The sequence below is a fragment of the Drosophila teissieri genome, chromosome 3L (assembly GCF_016746235.2).
Source record: "Drosophila teissieri strain GT53w chromosome 3L, Prin_Dtei_1.1, whole genome shotgun sequence".
In the NCBI taxonomy this organism is placed as follows: domain Eukaryota; kingdom Metazoa; phylum Arthropoda; class Insecta; order Diptera; family Drosophilidae; genus Drosophila; species Drosophila teissieri.
In genome coordinates this window covers 14,969,045-14,990,080 of record NC_053031.1, presented here as the reverse complement: position 1 = coordinate 14,990,080, position 21,036 = coordinate 14,969,045, and the positions used below count along the sequence as shown (strand labels likewise).

At 43.1% G+C, this 21,036-nt stretch overlaps 4 protein-coding genes across 6 annotated transcripts in view; 2 read left to right on the top strand and 2 right to left on the bottom strand.

Moving 5' to 3' along the window:
- Positions 1-5,561, bottom strand: part of LOC122616536 (Ig-like and fibronectin type-III domain-containing protein 2) — a 77,018-nt gene extending 71,457 nt beyond the window's left edge. The window contains exon 1 of one of the 2 annotated variants that reach the window (XM_043792019.1): positions 5,084-5,561. The gene's annotated coding sequence lies outside the window, so the exon portion shown is untranslated. The remainder of the gene's footprint in view (positions 1-5,083) is intronic. The other variant, XM_043792020.1, reaches the window with a different exon arrangement.
- A 1,833-nt stretch (positions 5,562-7,394) lies between these two features.
- On the top strand, positions 7,395-8,408 carry LOC122617486. Its single transcript, XM_043793364.1, has 2 exons — positions 7,395-7,554; positions 7,613-8,408. Exons 1-2 carry the CDS (start codon positions 7,527-7,529, stop codon positions 8,305-8,307), a joined length of 723 nt encoding a protein of 240 aa, XP_043649299.1. The 5' UTR covers positions 7,395-7,526; the 3' UTR covers positions 8,308-8,408.
- A 258-nt stretch (positions 8,409-8,666) lies between these two features.
- On the top strand, positions 8,667-9,384 carry LOC122617530 (H/ACA ribonucleoprotein complex subunit 2-like protein). Its single transcript, XM_043793424.1, has 2 exons — positions 8,667-8,990; positions 9,050-9,384. Exons 1-2 carry the CDS (start codon positions 8,740-8,742, stop codon positions 9,279-9,281), a joined length of 483 nt encoding a protein of 160 aa, XP_043649359.1. The 5' UTR covers positions 8,667-8,739; the 3' UTR covers positions 9,282-9,384.
- A 627-nt stretch (positions 9,385-10,011) lies between these two features.
- Positions 10,012-20,891, bottom strand: LOC122615551 (probable helicase with zinc finger domain). 2 transcript variants are annotated; one of them, XM_043790513.1, is made up of 6 exons: positions 20,733-20,891; positions 18,831-18,921; positions 18,337-18,769; positions 17,537-18,146; positions 12,341-17,053; positions 10,012-12,226 (listed from the first exon to the last, which is right to left on the bottom strand). In XM_043790513.1, the coding sequence occupies exons 3-6, from the start codon at positions 18,664-18,666 to the stop codon at positions 11,541-11,543; spliced, it is 6,339 nt and encodes a 2,112-aa protein (XP_043646448.1). In that variant the 5' UTR covers positions 18,667-18,769; positions 18,831-18,921; positions 20,733-20,891; the 3' UTR covers positions 10,012-11,540. The 2 variants fall into 2 exon arrangements, with proteins under 2 accessions (XP_043646448.1, XP_043646450.1); XM_043790515.1 differs by lacking the exon at positions 20,733-20,891 and adding an exon at positions 20,204-20,233.
- Between the last annotated feature and the right edge of the window lie 145 nt (positions 20,892-21,036).

Below are 21,036 nucleotides of genomic sequence, written 5' to 3'. Positions count from 1 at the left end.
TATCCATTTATTTTGATGCGACGGCTCCTGCGACTGCTGCCATCAGAGCCAAAAGACGTCAACGTATTCGTCACTTGCTTTATCTTAAGTTTACTTGCCCAACTACCAACTACACTTGGCACTTCAAAAAAATATTCGGCTTGTCTTTAATGGAGCCACCTCATTTCTGCCAAACTAAAGCCTAATTCAGCTCCATTAAAACTTTATCTAATTATGGAGGCAAACTATGAGTTAACGAGTAAATGTTATTTTCCTGCTATATTCTTCTATATATTATTCATACTTCCCAAAAATATTTATTAAAGTGTGACTTTCGCGGGGTAAATTCTGTTATAGTCATAGTCTGAGACTCAGTTCTGCTCTTTTTGTGCTTATGTCTCTTTGATGTTGTTTATCAACTTGCGCAGAGATTTGGAAAAGAAGCAACTTTTTTAACTGTTCTAGGGGGTAAATTACAAAGTATGAAACTATAGCTTGAAATACTCCATGAGAATGTTAATAAATGTTCATACATTGTAATATAAAATCTTAATTGAATCATTTTAAAACGTAGTATGGGGATCTTTCAGCAACAAAATGTTACAATGTTATTTCCATAGAAATATAGTATAGGAAGGGGGTGTGACCGGCAGAAGCTGATTAACAACAATTACCCAACCTGTCACATTCACCCTTTGGTGTTATAACAAGCCCTCTCACTAATCGTGGCCCTTCTGTTGATTTCATTTACGGATAAGTATAATTTTTCCATTGTTCTAGGGTTTTTCCAGCAGGGGGAATAGACGTATTTCAGCTATTCAACGCAGTAAACGAGTGAAGGCATGCAATCTTCGAACTTCAACTCTAAGCTGGAATTCCAAGCCCAGCGGCACAAAGGAAACCTGCAAACGAGCCAAGCATTTGACCAGGCCAGCCTCTCGCATGTTCAAAGCTCAAAGGCGGCCAAGTGCCTGTGATTCGGTTTCTGATTCAGATTCGGGCACTGGCGTTGGCTATGGACGTGGATCTGGATGGCAAACGGAAACGCAGAACTCAAAGCTCACTTCCAGGACGAAATCCAATTGACAGACAAACATGCAAGCTGGCCATCGATAAATGGAAACCCACAAAAAAGAACCCTTCGACTTGGTCCAAGACTCTTTTCTGCTCACTTCTTGATGGCTCACTGGCAAAAAAGTGTGGCATAAACTCAAAAATTACGACCTCAATCGAAAACACATAAAACAAATATTTTACATAAATGCTATTTAAGAATGCGTGGCAAAATTAAAAACCACAAACTAAAACCACAAAATTTAATAACTTAGGTAGGATTTTACATTTTAAAATTGCAAAAAGTATCTATATATTTATTAATGGTTTCTTATTCTTAATTTCTTCGAGTGCTTATGCACAACTGCAAAGTGGTGGTCAGTAGGTAATAAATGCAACTGGAATATGAAAAATCAAACCTCAAATCAAGGGTAAATTTCCCACATCCCTTAATCCATTAAATTTGCAGATTTTGAGCAAGAATTTATTGCAATCGCACGTCGATTTGCCGAAATTAGTCAAAGTAACTGGGAGGCAATCAGGGAGCCCATTGGGCTCCCAATAGTTTTTCCCATTTTCCAGGCCGGACAGGGAATTTCCAAATGAAAATCAAGCTCGGCTAGATGGCTTTGACCTAACCTCACATTCAAGTAATTGACATTCTGTTGCGCTATACGAGCCCAGGACGACGGATGGAGGACCAACTACCAACTGCGAACTACCAAGTACCAAGGAGCAAGGACTAAGGACGAAGGACCAAGCGCCAAAGAGCAGGCGGTTCAATTGCAGCTCCTTTTGCTTGTCTTGCCGGGGATTTATTGCAACCTCAGTTGTTTGCCATCTTAGTGCCTTGGCCCCCAGCTCATTCTCATTCTCAATCTCATTCTCAACTTGCAGGCTTCGCTCGTCTATATATTTTTTTTTATGGGCGTACATCTATGCCGTCATTTCGGAAAACGACGCCCATTGCAATAGCGCCGAGATTTGATCAGTTGTTTGCTTTCGCTTTATATATCTTTCACTGTTTTAAAATTGCACTCATGTGACTTTAGCTCAGTCACTCGACGCTCGTCTACAATCGCCCCTACAATGGGCCCGCAATCAACTGGAAACGGTTGTCGAAAGGAAGGTCTTCTAGGCATCATTTAATACCTTTCAAAGGTGTGGGCCAATCCGTATTACTACTTTTTGCATTCAATTGCGCCGGACAAAGCTTCACATATTTCCATTAACTGGGCTTAAAAAATGCATAATTAAATATCATTATTAGATGTATAGTTTTAGTTCCTTTAGAACCAATAACTTTGGGCTGAACTTGTATTTCAATGATTTTGAAACGAATTCCAGCACTTCTTCCCATTGTAACTGCAGTTTTTGGGCAAACATTTTTTTCCGGCAAATTGTATCTGTACTTCTATGTATTTTATCCTATTTTTTTTATTTTTTTTAGTTGGTCCTTGGTGGCTGCTCTATTCTAAAGCGACAACAGAATAAATTTTGGTTGGACAATTCTGCTTCATTTTTTGTTGGACTGCTGGGAAATCCCCAATGCAGGCGACTCAAGCTGGCAAAACACACGATGCACATTCATATTCATTTTGGTTCTTAGGGTGGAAACAGAGCCTTTGGGAATTAGACCAAGCACACTCATCCAACACATGAAAGTGAGTTTATCCTTTAATTTAAAATTTCACACACTTCTGCAAGTTCTCGTTTGATTTAGTTGTTTTTCTGCCAGCCATTAATTATGGATTTTATTATTCGAAAACTTTTAAAATGCTTAGGCGTTTATTTGCACCACTCGGGTTGGACACATACTCGCACAACTGGTATGGTTTAACTTATTTAAAATACTTGCATTTCTGTGTGCTTTTGCGTCTAAATCCTGGCCTGCAGATCCTGCTCTAATTGGCAGACTTCCGGCAGCCTGTCAAACATCCTTGCAGATAAAACCAAAATCCAACAAGAAAAAATTCGAAAGAGGGAGACAGTTGAATTCTTCCATGCAACTGCTTTCACTTGGTGCCCTATGCAAATGATGTTGGATTACGCAAATATTTACATTATTTTCCTCGCCATAGGTTAGTTTTTCACAGCGCTCGCATATTTATTTATTCAATGCGATTGTTGCCTTTTGATCAAATTCAATTGAAACGCTTCTCATTCGATTTAAGCATAATTCAATTATTTCCGTTTAATTTTCAGCAAATACTTGAACGCATTTCATTTGCATATTTGTCAGAGAAAAGTGAGTGGAGTGGTAAGGGGCATTAAAAGAAAAGTTGAAAATCAGCCAAATCAAAAAGCCAAAAACTTCCTTGGCATTTGTTTTAATCTTTTCGAGTTTCTCAACTTCCGAGAGCAAAACACTTTGGACTGGCTTTTTGTTGGATTTAAACGGAATATATGATTTCTACAAGCGTCTTCGCCTTAATTCAACAATTCTTTTTATCGATGTTTTTGTAGGTTAAGAGAATTTTTTTTTATTTTACCACAGCCACGATGCCTGTTAAAAATTCCATTAAGTATAACGTGCTAAATCCACAAAACTGTACGCCATGCATTCCACTATACACTATATATATCCGTGCAAGTATACTCTAAATATTCATGTTTTATTTACGTTTTCAGCGAAAGCAAACAACATTTGCTTCTTCATTTTTTTTGTTAACTTTTTCTATTTAAATTATCGCAAAAATTTTGGCCAAGCGAATGGAAATGAATGCGGGAATTGGGGGAAACCGAATTTGACGTTGAAAAAATTCCTTTGACTTGTTACATTTTTCAACAATTTGCTCGTACTTCCCGTGCTCTTTTATTGCTTTCGGTTTGTTTTGGTCTATTTTCAAATCTGTTTGCCAAAGCGAATTTTATGTTTGTACATTTCCAAATTTGCTTCTATGCCTTTGTACTTTTTTTTTAAACAGGCTGAGGGTCCTTATGTATACTTTAAATGGGTACCTCTGACTTTTGGCTTCATTATAAATTTTATACACATTTTTATGAAAGAACGGAGTCTATTTGTTTGGCGTCGGTTGATTTATTTTTAACTTGTTTAGGACAACAAAATTGTTGGTTGAACTACACAAGTGCTTTTAAGCTGCTTTGATTGCTAAAAATGAATTGCAAGCCCTTAAAAAATATTTTGGGTGCGATCTAGGGCATTATTTTGAGAATTTAGTAAATTTGTACAGATCTATGCAATAATATTTTAAACGTAATTTATGATGATTCTCTTTAGATTTAAACTTAAGTGCACTTTTGATAAAAATTTCCCCATTTTTAAGCCGCATATTCCAGCTTAAATGCAATAAGTACACTTTTGAATATTTTATTTCGCTCTACGTATTTTCTATCATTGTTTATTTTTTAAATATTTATTATGCCACTTGTTCTAGGTGGCAGCTGTACTCTGGCTGTCCATTGTGTATCATTTGAGCGGCAAAAGAGCAACAACAATTCACTTTTCTGCGATGCCTATGATTGTTTGGCTTTCTTTTTGTTGTTCAATTAAATATATTCCAGTGCAGCCCCAACCATGAACCCCACACCCCACACTACCCCCCTTTTCGCCCCGCCGTCTGTTGTTATTAAAAAAGTTTTTTGAGTTTTTTATTTGAATTTCCATGAGAGAAGCAACCGGGCAAAGTGGGAAAATAAAACAGAATAAAAATGTACTTGCACTCCTAGTGCGAAAACTAGTACAGCAAAATCAAGCACAATCCGACAAGGCGATAATAACTGACCGATTGGGTAAGTTTTGTAATTATTGCCAATATACCCAGAAACGCTGAACCGAAATAACCAAAAAAACAAAAAAAAAACAAACAAATTAATAACGAAACTTTTGCAATCACCTAGGGAGCTCTTATATGAGGTAATCAAATACAATCGCCAAGCTAAAGCGAAAAGCGAAAGAAATCTAAAGAATCGAGCTTGGCAAATACAATTTTTGTGTGTGTTTCGTTTAATTGCTTAATTTAATTTGCATGAAATCCACGGCAAGGCAAACAAAGGCAAAGCTCCAGTGGAAAACCGAATAAAAACCTACCAAAGTTCTTTTGTTGAGGCGGCTTCGTCGTCGTCGGCGGCGAACAAACAAAAAAAACACTCGCAAAAATACGTTTCGCAAGTTGTCGCTAGTTGTTGCTTGGTTGTTGTTACTATTATTTTTTCCCAATTTTTTATATTTTTGTATTTAACACTTCACTGGCTACTTTTGCATGTCTCAAGAACACGGCTCAAGTGGTCGAAAAGAATTGATGGGGAATCTATTTCGATGGTTCCCCCCAACAAATTGATTTCGCTATATTCTGTTGGATACTTTATGCACTTTTGCATACAATTATGCGCCCACAGCACAGCACTCGTAAATGATTTCTGCTTTTTTTTTGTTGGTTTTTAAACGCACTTGTTTATGACTTGGGTATATTTATATCGGCTCTCTCAATTTTTACGACAGACTACTCGATGGATTGATTTTCCACGCTATAGGCACCAGAACTTTCCCAGCTCAGCTTGGTTTGAACTCCGTTAGACGACTGAATCGCTTTGTGGCGAGCCATCGCAATTTTATACGTCCGTTCTCGAGTCGAGTCGCCAAAAAGCTCGGCTTTCCGCTTCGGCTTTCTGTTCGATTTGCTTGTGGATCGGGGGGGTATTATAGCCACTGCGCAGGCGCTCCTCCGATGCTCGTGAAAAAAATATAAACACAAAGCAGCTGGCCGAGCTCAGCTGTTTCTTGGCCAAAAGCCGGCAACAACAAGCCCCACATGTGGCCAACCTGGTCCGCAGGGGGGGCAGTTTATGGGGAGCACGGGGCTGGCTAAAGCTTCGGCATTGCCGACTGCGCAAACACAATAATTCCATGTTGTTCTTGCCCACGAAAAACCAAATAAAGCAAGGTAAGCGCCTAAGACCCAAACAGCCCAACATCCAAACAGCAGCAGCGCCAATATATCTGTGGGGCTTTAACAGGTGGCAATGTCATGATTTCGCAGCACCGAAAAAATATATTTACATACATATATGTATATAGATAAATATATTCGTTTTTTCGCAGAAGTCGCGGGTGCTGAAAATTGTACTGAAATTTCAGTTAACTTCAGCTTAAATTACAAAAAAGACACTTAATGCATTTTGGCGCATAACCATACATCATTTTCGGGACAGATATTTATAATCTGATAATAATATTTAATAATCTAGTAATCAATGTTTGTAACTTGAGCTGCCAAATAAAAATGTTGTATAAAAGGGGAGAAAATTAAATATTTTAAAAAGATTATCAGATGACAGTTATTTTATTTTCAAACGACTACTAAAGTATTTAATTACTGTGCAAATCTTGCTATAATTTTTAGTAACATAATAATTTCTATTTAAAATTGCTATTATTTTATACGTAAAGTAAGTAATTAAGTATGTAATTTAATTTTAATGTATTTTTAAGCAACTTGTTTGTGTATCTTTTTTATGAAAAGTTCAAATTTTTACTACGAGTGTTTATTACCTTTATGAATATTGTCATTATTGCACGCAAGAATTGTGAATTTTCAGCGTCATTAAATTCACTTAATTAATTATTTTTGTTCACTTAATTTGCACGTTTTGTGCAACAATTGTTTACATTTTATCGGTTCATCTGTTGACTGCCAATTCGCAAAAAAATTCGTCGCAGAAACTCCGTCGCAAAAACCGAAGCAAATCAAATCAAATCGCATCGCAAAAATAACGACTAAGAAACTGGACAAACTCGCTTTAATTAGAAGCAAAATAATATTATGTAGATGGTATAAATCGAAATTTGGTACTTAGACATGTGAAATGGTAAATATTAATGCGTAGCGAGTTCCTTGAACTTTTATTCTAATTTATTCTTTTCGCCCAAATCACGAGGGTGAGACTTCAGAGATTTTTATAATAGATAAGTTCTTGCATATGAATATTCTAATGCGGCAGATTACAAGTATTAATTATTTAATTACTAATAAATTATTAACATACTATTTTTAATGTTTTGATTTATGTTTTTTGTTATTTTATTTTTTTTCAATTACTTATTTTTAGTTTAAGACTATTTTTACATATCAACGAATATAGTATACCCTTTTACTCTACGAATAACGGGTATAAAAAGTAAAATTTGTATTTTAACTCACTACTTAAATCTAACTAAATCGAACTAAACTACCAATAATAGTAGCTCATGTTTATAAGTAAAATATGGTTTATATATATTTACATATGTACGATGAAAATGTTAGAAGCTCATCATAGGGTATATTTAAAAGGATCGTTTTTGAGCACTAATAATGGTCTATAACTAGGATTTTATGAGTGGCCTGATCATCGAATCTTCGGTAATTTTAACCGCTCTTAATGCGGTCGCATTATCAAAGCAGTTACTTACAGTTAGTTGCTTTTCGCAAATCTTATTGCACGTTTTTTGTCGTCTTTGTGCTCGTGGAAAATAATATTTGTAAAATTACAGAATGGAGCGCTACAATCGCGTCTATAGAGGTATTACTGCTAATACTATTATAGGCAGCATACAAATTATTATTCCTGGTTTCCACAGATCCCGCATCTCCACTGACCCCACTAACTCCCCTCTCCACCGAAGCTTTTACATTTGAAGATGTCACGCCCACTGGGGGCGTTGGCAGGAAAGGTTCCGCGAAATATGGACTCTTTGGAGTGCCGAAGGCCAATAATCTCACTGTGCCAAACAGTCGAACAGCAATGTCCGGCCTAAAACGACTATCAGAATCTACTTTACCCACGCGATTTTCACAAAAATTCATGCGCACGCGTTCCGTGTTTTCACCCACCAGTCAAAGTACCCTTCTTAATGGGGAGACCAAGCTGCTCGGAGAATCCAAAGATTCGAAATCGCGTACCAAAAGGGAAGACAGGCCAAAGCCGGATATCCGACTGCTGCAGGAAACGCGTCTCAGGCAGGAGGCATCCAAGTTGAAAAGTACGAGGACAAAGATTAAGGTGGAGCACACAAAGAGTCCCATTCCCAGTTTCAGTCAATCACGCTATAAGCCGTGCTCCCCGGTGGAGCACCCCACGTTGAGTCCTCGAGTCAAATCCCTGCTCGATCGCACTGGGAACGAACACCTCACGGAGATGTTCACGCGCCAGGAGATCGACATCGAGGTGCTCATCCAAATGACCCTGGAGGACTTGGCGGCACTGGGCGTACGCGGCGCCCGGGAGATCCGATTGGCCATGAACATTATCCAACTGGCCAAGCAGATCTTTTGACTGTATACCCTGTAGGATTTCTGCTAATTTTAAACTGTTTTATGTCATGTGGATTTGAATTTGTATGTGAGATTTTAATAAATGTTTAATGTGGTCATAAAGGATTTTTATTTCTATATTTATTTTAAAATATTTCATAATCCTGAGTTCAGCATAGGCAAACTATCTTAAATAACAATCAATTTGAGGGACTGTTCTGGAAAATCACACACTAAATGATTATTTTTCTCCGTGTACGAGTAGAAACTTTGCTTTAGCAAAGTCACCAACCATTGAGTATGTCCTACTAACCCACGGCAACAGTATTTATTTTAGTATCTTTTCTGGGCACGCTAGTATATTTCAAAATTCACTCCGCGGTCACACTGAACACGTGTTTCGAACCGAAAACCGCAGTTTTAACGAAATATCCACGTTTTTAACAGAAACGCCATGGTTAAAGTGAAAACAGAGCGCTCAGAGGATGCCAATGAGTCCGTGGTGGTCAGCGGCGATGTTACCATCAAGGAGGAGGAGTCCTACGACGACAAGCTGATCTTTGTTAACGCCATCGCGAAACCGATGGCAGGTAAAAAACTGGCCAAAAAGTGCTACAAACTAGTGAAGAAGGCCATGAAGCACAAGACTTTCCTGCGCAATGGATTGAAGGATGTACAGACTCGCCTGCGCAAGGGCGAAACTGGGTAAGTGCTGGATGATTCCCCGCCTGAAAGCCAACAGCTAATACTCCGATCTTCTCCAGAATCTGCATCTTTGCTGGCGATGTTACACCTGTGGACATCATGTGCCACCTGCCCGCCGTTTGCGAGGAGAAGGGCATCCCGTATGCCTACACCCCAAGTCGGGCGGATCTAGGAGCTGCGATGGGCGTGAAGCGCGGTACAGTCGCCTTGTTGGTCCGCCAGAACGAGGAGTACAAGGACCTGTACGACGAGGTCAAGGAGGAGCTGTCTGCACTGAACATACCCGTTTAGATCTGTAGGATTAGTTTCACCTGCTAATTAAGTACCTAGTTAAGTTCAAAACGTAACAATAAACTTCAGAGAATGCCGATTCTTTTGGCATCATGAAATCAAATTGATAAACGCTATTCTTTGCCTCAACCGCTTAACATAAGTAAACCCAACTTAGGCAACTTTCTATTTTAAAATACGATTGACCCCGAAGTTCAGATTTAAAACGTTAGTTTATCGAATTATATCCTATATAGCACTGTTAGTTAGGTTAATAGAGTTTCAAAACCGCTGATATGGAAATGAGCAATTTTAAGCCTTGTAATCTCGAAATCAGTTAGAATGGAATGACTGTTGGCTTAAAACAGTTTTCTGCCGGCAAAGGAAACCAAAATTGCAAGATTTTTTTTGCTGTCCCTTGGGGATCTTTTTTGTTTTCTCTTTTTTTTGTGATTTTTTATAAGTATTTTCAGCGTAGCTGGTTTCATATAAATTGTTTTACATATACAATACAGTTGAAATGGAGGAATTTCGTTAGGCTTCTGGTTTCATTATCTGTTTCTCGGTCTGTTCTCGTGGTGCTCGATGTGTGGTGTGTGCTAAGTATTATTGTTTTTAGTTAGTTGCTGTATGTGTGGTGTCTAAATTTACATATAATTTAACACTAGATGTGTTCGTGTAGCAGTGTATGCAATGTATTTCCTAGAAGATCGTTTAACAAATGACATGAGTGGTGAGAGGAGGGGGATTATTAAAAGTACAATTTCTTGTTTATTAAATGTAATTTTCGTTCTTTTTGTATCCGCTTTTTAGTTGGTTGTTATGCATTACATTGGTTAAATAATTACAATTATATAAAGTTAATATGTTTACGCTATCCAAGTCGCTAGCCAAAATACTACGATAAAACTCAAAGATTGATTAAATACTCTTATCGAAAAATTCTTATATTTCTTGCTTGCATTTCTCTTTCGTATGTTTTACATTTACCAGTCGTCAAATCGGACTAAACGATGAGTGGGGGGTGTGGGGACTTGTTTATAATTGGGGAATTTGTGGAGTGGGAGGGGGGCGATGGCTGCAATTTCGGGGGAGGTCAACAATCGTAATATAATTTACACATGCATCGACAATTTTGGATGGGCAAAGGAACAAATAACTCGTGCACAAATTTAAATATTTATATGCATATTATATATATGTTTGTATGTAGGTAAGTATGTATAATTCGTACACAAAAATGTTCATATCCCTTATAGCCATTAAATATATATAATAGGTATATAATCTGAAGTTACAGTTAATAAGGATAATAATTTATGTATTTGAGTGCGTGACAAATTTTCAGTTTTAATGTTTTTGTTAATATTTTTTGTATTTTTTTTGTTTGTTTGTTTTGTTTTTGTTTTCAATAGTCAACTCCTGTACAAAATTGAAACTTTTAACTGAGAAATTAAAGGTAGAAAACGAACTGAAGGCTCATGTAGCACATAGGCTACGCACTAAAAATAGAAAAAATTTACAATACAAATGTTCTTGAATATGCTTACGTCTAAAGCTAACTATGCATTTTGCAGTTTATAGTTATTACATATTTATTTCATTTTTTTGCGATTTTTATGTTTGTTTGTTTTTGTTTTTTTTTGTACGTTTTTTTCATGTTTTTTTTATTTGTTTGTATGTTTCAAGAGTCTAATCGATAAGGTTTTCTTGTGTAGGCGTTTGGGTTCTCATTTCTGGGCTGCTCAGAGCAACCCGTTGGATGCTGGGAGCCACGTGGGCGGCGCCTCTGGCGACCTTGGGGGCGTGGCAGATGGGTAACAGGGGGGCGGGGCTGGAGGGCAAGGGTGAAAGGTGAAGGATGGAGGGTGAAGAGTCAACGTCAACAAATCCCCGCTGCGGCATTTGGGCGAGCTTTAGTAACCACTAAACATTAACTAAATAGGTATGTATGTATATTATTAATTAATTATAATAATTCACACGTTTAACTTAAGACTACCGTAATTAAATAATTTGCAATTTAAAAGAAAGCAAAAAAATTAGGATAGGGACAACTATAATTAAGAAGCAGTTCTTTTTCGTTTTCTCTTCCGTTTTTCCCATTGTCTGGGGCATTTTTTACGTTTTTTTTTTGTTCAGCTAAGAATTTTGCAATTTTTTTTGTTGTTAATTTTTCTTCTTTTTTTTTGTTGTTTTGCTTTTCCTTTTTTGTTGTTGCTTTTAGATTATGACCCTTTGATGCCACAGCAGGAGATGTGCTGCCGCCGTCACCGCTTCTCACTGAAAGTAATTGTAGAATCCGGTCGTGGCCTGTCCCAACTCCCGGATAGCCGCGAACGGATCCTTCTCCAGAAGATCGTTGCCACCAACCGCCTGCGCGCCTTTGCCGCCCGTTCCCGAACCAGCCACGCCCGCCTGCGCCTGCGACTGTCCCGGCGATGGTCCTGTTCCAACGCCTCCGCCAACCGCCTGTGGTCCCTGGCTCAGCACAGCCGCATAGGTGGTTGCCGACGAGCCGGAGGACTGCTGGTGATGATTAGCCGCCTCCGAGTGCGGAACACTGGGCGCCATGGCCTGGAACAGATCCAGTTCGTGCCCGCCCTTCAGCGTATTGAAATTGTTGTACAGCAGTCCGTGCATATGATCCGACGACTTCACCGAGTGATCCACCACCGAGTTGTTGGCCTGGAAGAGTGCCTCTATCAAGTTGGCACCTGCGTCCATTCCATGCATGTTGTTGTAGCCGCCATTTCCGCCTCCAATCCCATTTCCGGTGAGCGCCTGTCGGCGGTACAAAGGCACAGAGTTGTTGCCATTGGTCAGCATTCCATTGTTGTTATTACTGTTGTGTCCGGCCACTCCTGCGCCGCCCATTCCGATCCCGACTCCGCCAACTCCGGCGCCCACGTTGTTGTGCATGCCCACGTTGTTGTAGGGCTTGTCATTGAGCAGAGGATTTCCGGCTGGCAGGAGTAAGATTAAGGATTAGAATAATAAATGACAAGGACCTAGTTACTTATGTTTTGTATACCCTCGACCATGGGTCAAACCCAATTCTTGAGCTCTACTTTTCTTACCATTGCCCATAAAGTTGCTGTTTCCGACGCCGCCCAGATTACCTCCGCCATTGGGCGGCGCCTGGTGAAGACCAGGTCCGCCCAGATGATTGGGGTACAGTGGTCCAGGTCCTGGCGGTGGCTTGGCCTGTTGCTGCTGCTGTTGTTGCTGCTGCATCATTGCAAATAGGCGGCTTTGCTGCTGCTGCTGTTGTTGCTGCTGCTGCTGCTGCTGGAGATCGGCTCCGTTCAAACCGTTGCTAAGCGGCGGACCAGGAGCATTGCCCGTACCAGCTACCATGCCCAGGACATCGCGCAGTATGGGCTGCGCCACATCATTGGCTCCATTCATAATCGAATTGAAGACAAGATCGATCTGCTGGTTGAAGTTCTCTAGCGGCGGTGAAGCATCCACAGATTGCTGTGGCGGCTGCTGCTGCTGCTGTTGACCTTGTGGATACATCATGGGATACTGTGGTCGCTGCACATGCGGATTGTTGAGCATCGGGTTGTTAACCATCGGTTGCTGCGGTGGCTTATGTTGCTGCTGCTGCTGTTGCTGCACTGTGGCCATCACCTGGCGCAGCATATCGGCGAACTTGTTGGCGCCATCCTGGCCCACGGTTTCAAGAAGCTTAAGGTACCACTTGTATTGCTCCTCTTTCGGATTGAAAGCCATTTCATAGATGCTTACATTGGGTGGCAGTAGCTCGTGCGTCAGTGGGCCAAATCTCATGGAGCTCGGCGACGGTTGCTTGCCAGCGTACATAAAAGGATTGGGTGGTGGCTGCGGTTGCTGCTGCGGCGGCAGTGGTGGTGCTCCGGGATTGTAGCCACTTCCATTGTGCCTCAGATAGGGCGGAGGCGGCGGTCCGTTCTCCATGGGCGACATGGGTCCGTTCGGCACACTGCTGCCCCTCTGCATTCCCATCGGCGGTGGCTGCTGTTGTTGCTGCGATGGCGGCGGCGGTGGTCCTGGGCCGGGTCCATAAAGCTGATGGTGCGGCGGTGCCTGGCCATGGTTGTACAGCGTCTTCTTGGCCAGGTAACCCAGTTCGCTGGGATTCCTCAGCAGCTGAGCAGCAGCCGACGCGTTCGGCGGCGGTGGCGGCACACTACCACCTCTCAGGGGCAGAGACGGGTTCGCATTGAGTGGCGGTGGCAAAGGTCCCGGTCCACGCCCGGGCGCACTAACTGGTGGTGGCTGAGGCTGCTGCGGCTGCTTACTGGGCGGCAGCACACTCCACGGATTCGTTTGCGGCGGCGGACCCCACAGACTGGCATTCGGATTTTGTGGTGGCTGCTGTTGTCCCGGTCCTTGATTCTGTCCCTGCTGCGGTGGCCGCCAGTGCTGCATGGCTGGATATTGTCCATATGGTGGCGGTGGTCCTCCTCCGCCTCCAGCTCCGCCTGGCTGCTGGGTGGGTGGCGGTCCACCGGGGGGCATTCCACGCAGATGCGGCGCCGGTGGCGGTGGTCCCCGCATGCCCATATGTCCGCCACCACCTCCGCCGCCGTAGTGTGGAGGTGGGCCTGGGCCAGGACCGGGACCTCCGCCGGTTCCTGGTCCAGGGCCATTTCCAGACTTTCCGCCGACGGCAGCTGCAGCGGCCATCATTGCCGCCATGTGGGTGGAGTACATGTGGTTGAGCTGTTGTTGATTGGCAGCCATGGCAGCAGCCATTTGATTCATCTGGTGAGCAGTGGCCGCTGGTCCGGGACCCAGCATTCCAGCTGCGTTGGCAAAATGTGCCGGAGGACCCGGCGGTCCGTGGCCGCCATGTCCGTGTTGCGGTCCATTTAGATAGAGAGCGGCCTGCTCCCGCAGATACGCCTCCGGTTGCAGGGCACGTGGGACAAACTCGGGCGCCAGCGGATTGAGCACATAGCCACGCTTCAGCTCCACGCCATCCAGCTGGGAGCGCAGGTTCGACCAGGTTAAGCCAAAAAGACTTTTATGTTCGTCGCAGATTTCGATGAAGCGCTCCCACACCTTGCGGCAGCGACCAATGGAGCAAAGAGCCACCGGATCACCAACCACTGCTACCAGAGACTGGGCACGAGTAATGGCCGTGTTCAGCAGTTTCGAATTGCTCAAGAATCCATAGTCCGCGTCGGCATCGCCAATGCTGGTCGTGGAGGCGGCTCCCGGGGCACTTCCTTGGGGCATGCAGGTGCGTCGGGTTCGAACAGTGGAGAGGAACACCGCTCGAAACTGTTTACCCTGGACATTGAGCACTCGTTCAACGGATATTCCACCCATGCGGCGTTTCCTCAGCTCCGAACGAATGCGAAACACCTGATCGGAGTAGGGAGTCATGATGCCAATGCTGGTATCGTTCAGTTTACCCCAAGCACTGGGCCAACGTTTTCGCAGCTCGGACACCCTTTCCACCACCTCATAAACTTCAGCATTATTATAGAAAGCAGTTGAGTTTTTATCCTGAACATCCTCTCCCCTGGTAGTAAAGAAGGTCAATGGATAAAAGCGATCGTGCCGTGGCTGTTTTCCGGAAGCAACCAGCTTCTGTTCGTAGAAAAGCTCCGAAGTGAAACGGATGATGGCTTCGTGGGCACGGTAGTTCTCGCACAGCAGGATCTTGCAGGGAAAGTTGGAGGGATAGTGATCGTACAGCCGCTCCAACAGCGAAATGTGCAGCTTGCGTTCCTTGGCAAAGGCTGAGAACAGTTCCGGACTCATTTGCATGTGATCTCCAGCCAAAACGATCCTTGTAGAATCATTAGCTAGAGCCAGCGGCATAATGGCCTCGCATTCCATTGCCTGCGCTGCTTCGTCCAGAAAGATGTGGGTAAACAGTCCTTTAGGCAGACCCAGAGTGGCCAACTCCATGCTGATGCTCAGGGTAACAACTACAATCCTATGACGCATTATATCCTCCACAGTGGGCCTAAGGAAGTTGCCTACTCCATCGGTGATGCAGTACTTTTGCACCACACCGTTAACAGTGGCTGACCATCTCTTGTGGTAGTAAACTCTCAGCGGCGTGGCCTCCTTCAAACCCTCCTCGATCCACGGATGCAGATACTCCTTGATGTACAAGTCAGCGGCGGAATTCGAGTGTGTGCAGATCAGAATCTTGGCCTCCGGTTGGGTCAACAGTTGTTTGATAGCTTGGGCCAGTGTGTAGGTTTTTCCGGTGCCAAAGGGTCCTATCAACAGGATGGGCGGCAACTTAATGCTCAACGCTGTGGTGATGGCATTCACAGCCTCCCTTTGTTTGGCATTTAACTTGGGTTCACAGGAATCGGCCCACTGCTTCTTCGGTGTCCACGGTATACTCGGCTCCAGTTCCGTAGCCGGAAAGATCAGACGGAAATCAGTGATCTTGTCCACCGCATTGTGCCACTCGCAGTATGGCATTCGATTCAGCTGGAATTGTATATCCACCTCCAGTTCGGTATCCGCCAGCAGAGCCATTGCCTCCACACATTTTGCGGATAGTTTCAAGTAAATCACATTCTTGCCTTTGTCCTCGATTAACGCCTCGTAAACCGCACGTTTAGTTGGATCTGCTTTGGAATCGGGATCCTCGGGTTTTGAGATATACACACTGCTGCAGTTCGAGAGAATCAATCTGCCAGGCGACGTATCCTCCGAGATGTCCTTGCCCAAACGCATGAGTGCAAACAGTTCACCAGCCAGGGAATACTTGGCCGTGCTGGTGGCCATTCCCGCTGGGGTCAGGATATAATTGGAGGCCACTGTGAGGCGAGTCCTCACATTATACCTCGCTATCTGCTCATAGCGGGCTATCTCCTCCACTGACAACAACTCGTGGATGCGGGAGCGGTAGTTATTCTGCGTCAACCGCTTCTCCACAATGGTCGACTGTGTCAGCGTGAAAGTGGCTGCCCTGGGACAGGGATACCTCTCCAGTAGCTCCTTTTCGTGTTCCAAATCACTGAGATACGCCTCCGTTTTCAGATGAGTGCCAATCGTCGTTTCGAAGCGTGTGAGCTGCGTATTGGCGACATCCCATCGGGTGGCAGAGCTGTTAATGATGTCCCGCTTGATCTCCTCGATTTTCTCCGCATCGTTCACGGGCAACACATCCACGCACAGATGCCTCACAAGCAAGGGCTCCTGACCCACATCGAAGCAGATGGCTTGCCGGAAGGTTCCGTAGATCTCCGTGTGAAACTCAACTGTGATTTCGTGAATCAAAGCAGCAGAGTCGTCGTTGGATGTCTCCGTTTGAGAGGATGAACTGCCTGCCAGCCACTCCTGGTCAGATTTGAGTTCCATGCTGGCTTCAGTTGGCTTGCACATCTTAATGGACTTCATGGCAAAGTGATTTCGATGGGCATCCTGCAAGAGCGCTACCGCTTTTAGCGGCTTTTTCGTCTCCAGTTGAAAGAGCCACTCCCGCTTAGAGGTCTTCGAGGCAATGCTAGTAACCAGCTGCTGCTCACACCGTGCCTCCATGTCCGGCACTCGCTCGCACATCACCCGCTCCGGTGCTGTTGCCTGGATCCAGCGGTCCAGCACTTGCTCCGTGTACGACTTGCCGTAGAGCTCCTTCTCACAGGCCTTTTGCATCCGCATCCGCCGGTACTCGAAGCGCTCCTTCCACTCGTTCAACTCATCCTGTCCATGCGCCTCCACGCACTGCGCTCCGTAATGGCAGATGTGTGCCTCGCTAAACGTCTCGCACAGGGAATAGGTGTCCAGTGTGTAACCACGGGGCGGCGGACGCCACTTCCAGTCACGGCCTAGTCGGAAAGTGAAAACATTATTGAGTTTGAATGACTGGAAATGCATGTTTTCAATGCTTTTTTATTTTTTAAATATAGAGAATATAGAGAGAATTCAGTTCAGGGTGTAGTATTATTTAGCTATATAGTTTTGAAATTTCTAGGTTGATTTTTCATTTCTATTGAATTATAATTTTCAATACAGATATTTGGTATTTATAGAGGCCGAGACATAATAAAAATTGGAGGTGAATGAAGGCATAAACATTACTTCAATCTTTTCAAACAATGCATCTCTTTAGACAACATTGGCATTCTAATTATAACCATGTCTATTATTAATCATAATTCTGAGGCTAGCCAGAAGGTTTCAGTGTGCACATAAGGCTATTATAGCACAAAAATTGTTCGGTGCGTTTATTTGAATTCAATATGCCTTATTAAAGGTGCTAACTTTATTTAAAGAACTAAATGATTTTTCTATTAGGCCAAAATACGTACCCTCATCGCTCATGATCACCTTCTGGTGGGCCTCGGTCTGGCAGTGCTGTCGCAGCTCGTTCCTCGTCTGAAAGGTAATGGTGCAGTAGCTGCAGGTGGTCGATGGAGCCGCCTGATCGCCCTGATCCGAGCCAGATCCGTCGCCGGAGCCCGGCTGGTGCTTCCCTGCCGTGAGCTTCATGGCCGCCAGCAGATCGTTGGTCTTGTGAAGGCTTGTGCTGGAGCTGGACATCGTGCTGCTGCTGCCGGTGGAGGAGCTACTACTGCTGCTCGCATAACTGCCGATCCCATTGCCATTCTGCTGCTGTTGCTGTTGTTGTTGCTGCTGTTGCTGCTGCTGCTCTCGCTTCTTTAAGCCCTTGTTGCTGAGCAGCTTGCTGTACTTGTCCAGCGGCAGGTTGTTGGTGGCCCAGTGATCCAGCTTGGTGTCCAGTATGGCCATCTCGTCCTCGAGACGGGCGTGTGGGATCTTCAGGGCCTGCGCCTTGTGCTGGCCGTTCATGATCATCTGAATGATGGACTTGTAGCGCTCTAGGGTTTTCGATATGTCCGAATAGATCTGCTGGCCGCTTAGCTCGTTGATCCACTTGCTCAGGAAGATCTCGGCATCCTGCAAGGAAGTTAGAAAAGGGTAATGAATGCTAGATCTTCAGATCTTAAGATACGTTGTTTCTTAGTTGGTTTTTCGCGCTAAAAGAAGCCTTAAAGGCTCATTGCAGTCTTGGGAAATCATATAAGTATGTGCAGTGAAAAGGAAAATGTTATCATTCCTTTACTTGGGAATGCCGGATCATACGTACCCCGTATTTGTGCATCTTGAAAAGGGCGTGGACGAGCCATCGGCGTGCCCTGGAGACACTGGCCAGGCACTCTGTTTGCTCGGACAACAGCGTGAGCACCTTGTAAGCGTCCGCCAGGCAGCCCTCGAACTTTCCCAGCTCCAGGAGGCACTCGCATCGGCCCAGGAGGCAGGCGATCTGCTGGTCCTTCTGGGCCCTCGATCCCGCAACCTGGCCACCGGTTCCCTGGCCGGGATTGGGCGCAATCAGCTGGTCGTAGAGCGCCACCGCACGGGCCCAACTCCGCCGTCGGACCATGTCGTGGGCCTGCATCTCCTTCTCGGCGGCCATCGTTTACTGGCTGGTGTTCAGTGGCTCCTCCGGCTGGTCAGTCATGCATGTGTGGTATATTCAGGTCCTTGTCTTGATCGCTCGTCTAATTTCTACGGTGATTCTGTTAGGATAAAGTTGAAATTGTTATTCAAGTTTATTTTATTCTGCGCATTGATACTTACACAAGTTAACAGTTTTTTGGGTGGTTAATAATAAGAAATCGAATATCGTTTTTACATTAATGTTTTAGATACTTTGCGGGCATTATGTTTACTGCAAGGAAAGATGTTTGAAATTAGTTATGATTTTGTTTATAGATTTAGTTATCATTTTCGCGTTTGTATGGCGGTTACCCGATTACTTTGTGGTTATTTATGTTTTAATATTATTAACTTTTTAAATATTTAAGTTTTTTTTGGAGCACGTTCTTTAGTCCACATGGATTTTGATGTTGGTAATTATTTCTCATCTCACTTCGTTATTTAGTTATATTTATTGTATATGGATGTTACTATTAGATTTTTGTATGTTTTTATTTCTTATGTTTATTATTTCGGTTGTGTTTTTTCCTGTGGTATTCTAACAATATACATTTATTATGGAATCAAATGGAAATTTGTGTACATTTTCGGATTTTTAAATAGTAGTAGTAATCTAATCTTCTGCATTTTCCTATTGGCCATTTCACATTTTTGGTTTTTTTCATAACTGGCTTGTTTGTGCGGCTTGTTGTTTTGGATATCGATGACTGGATTAAATCAGCTTAATGGACTACTAGCAATACTCGCTAAGTCCAAAACAGAAATTGTTTATATCTCGCTTCTTATCGGATCCCAAACAATTGTGTGTACTTAGTACAAATATACAGACGGATTTATAGAGTCCGCCTGCAAGCAAGTGTATATATATATGTGCATATGTGTGATAAACAATCCGAAGTGCTTCTTTGGCCGACTTTGTCTTTATTTTTCGATTTACACAATTTTCATTCTAATTCGGTTACGCAAAATTTCATAAGAGCAATTTTCACACTAGCACCGGCACCAAAGGGGGGCGGAAAACTCGGAGGGGGGAGGCATCTCGCGGGGAGGAGAGTCCGGTGGAAAACACTTGCACAGAACGAGAAAATTTGCCAGCATAATTAAAAGTATTTCTCGAGTTGCTATTGCTTATTATAATTCTTTTTTTTTAGGTGCTTTTATTTTTGCTGTTATTTTTTTTCGCTGCGTGCATGTGTGCGTTTTGTTGTTGTGCGGTTTTTATTTATATGCGGCAATAAATGGGAATTATTTATCAGTAAATGGCGAACGCAGTTGGCGATCAAATGCAAGTGCCTGAAGTTTAAAGCGTAATGTTGATTTTTCTTGGCTTTTTTTTATATACATGGTCGAATTTTCTTGGCCTGACGTTGACTTTTCAGCTGCTTGCAGGCTAAAGAAGGCACTTTTCACGGATTTTCCGTTGTTATTGCACGGTTTATGTGGCTGGTTATGGCTGAAGCGTATTCATTTGTTAATTTGCACAATGCCCGAGAATCGAGGAGGATTTATTTTACCATTTTTCTTTTTACGTGCTGAAAACAGCAGACAGTCACCAGTGTTGGCTAGCGTCGCCGGGCACTCGCCGAGTATCGCATGTGGAAATTAATGATGGCATCCACCTTATTTTCCCGTACTTAAGCATGGTATGCAACACATTTTATGACGGGCAATAAGGATTTAATGTTGTTTATTTAAATGCCTTGTAAAATGCCCAATAAAAACGGCACCAAACATTACACGAATTTTGGCAACCGGCGCTTTCCAACACCACATGCGAACTTGACAACACTGGTGCATGTACTACACGATGATTTTGCCATCATATGAAAATATATGCGCACAATACATGCAAATGACCGCATTGCACTTTTATCTGATTAGTCAGTTATTTATACGGCTCGTTAATCGTTTTGCATGCTCAGCAAGCGACATTTACTGCGCTGAACCTTATCCATCGCATTTATCGCAAGTCAGCCAGCCAGCTGTACATTTGCTGGCCAATTATTGCGTCCATTTCGGGTTTTTGCACTCTTATTGCGTTACCTTTGCACTAATTCCTATTGTTTGTACACTACGGACTAATTATATTTTACATGGTTAAGCACAAAACTATGAGAGAAAATGCACATCACGTCGAAAAATGTTAAAAATAAGTTATGTATGTATGAGGGAAAATTCGCGAAATGCGCCAGTGCTGAGCAGCGGCGCGAAATAGTGCTGCCCATAGTCGCGCAGAAACCAGGGACAATCGATAAAATGCGGCTGGAATTGATCGAATTTAAATGTTTAAAAAAAAATTAACATTATAAGTATTAAAATTATTAATTTCTAACTTATTAAATAAAAC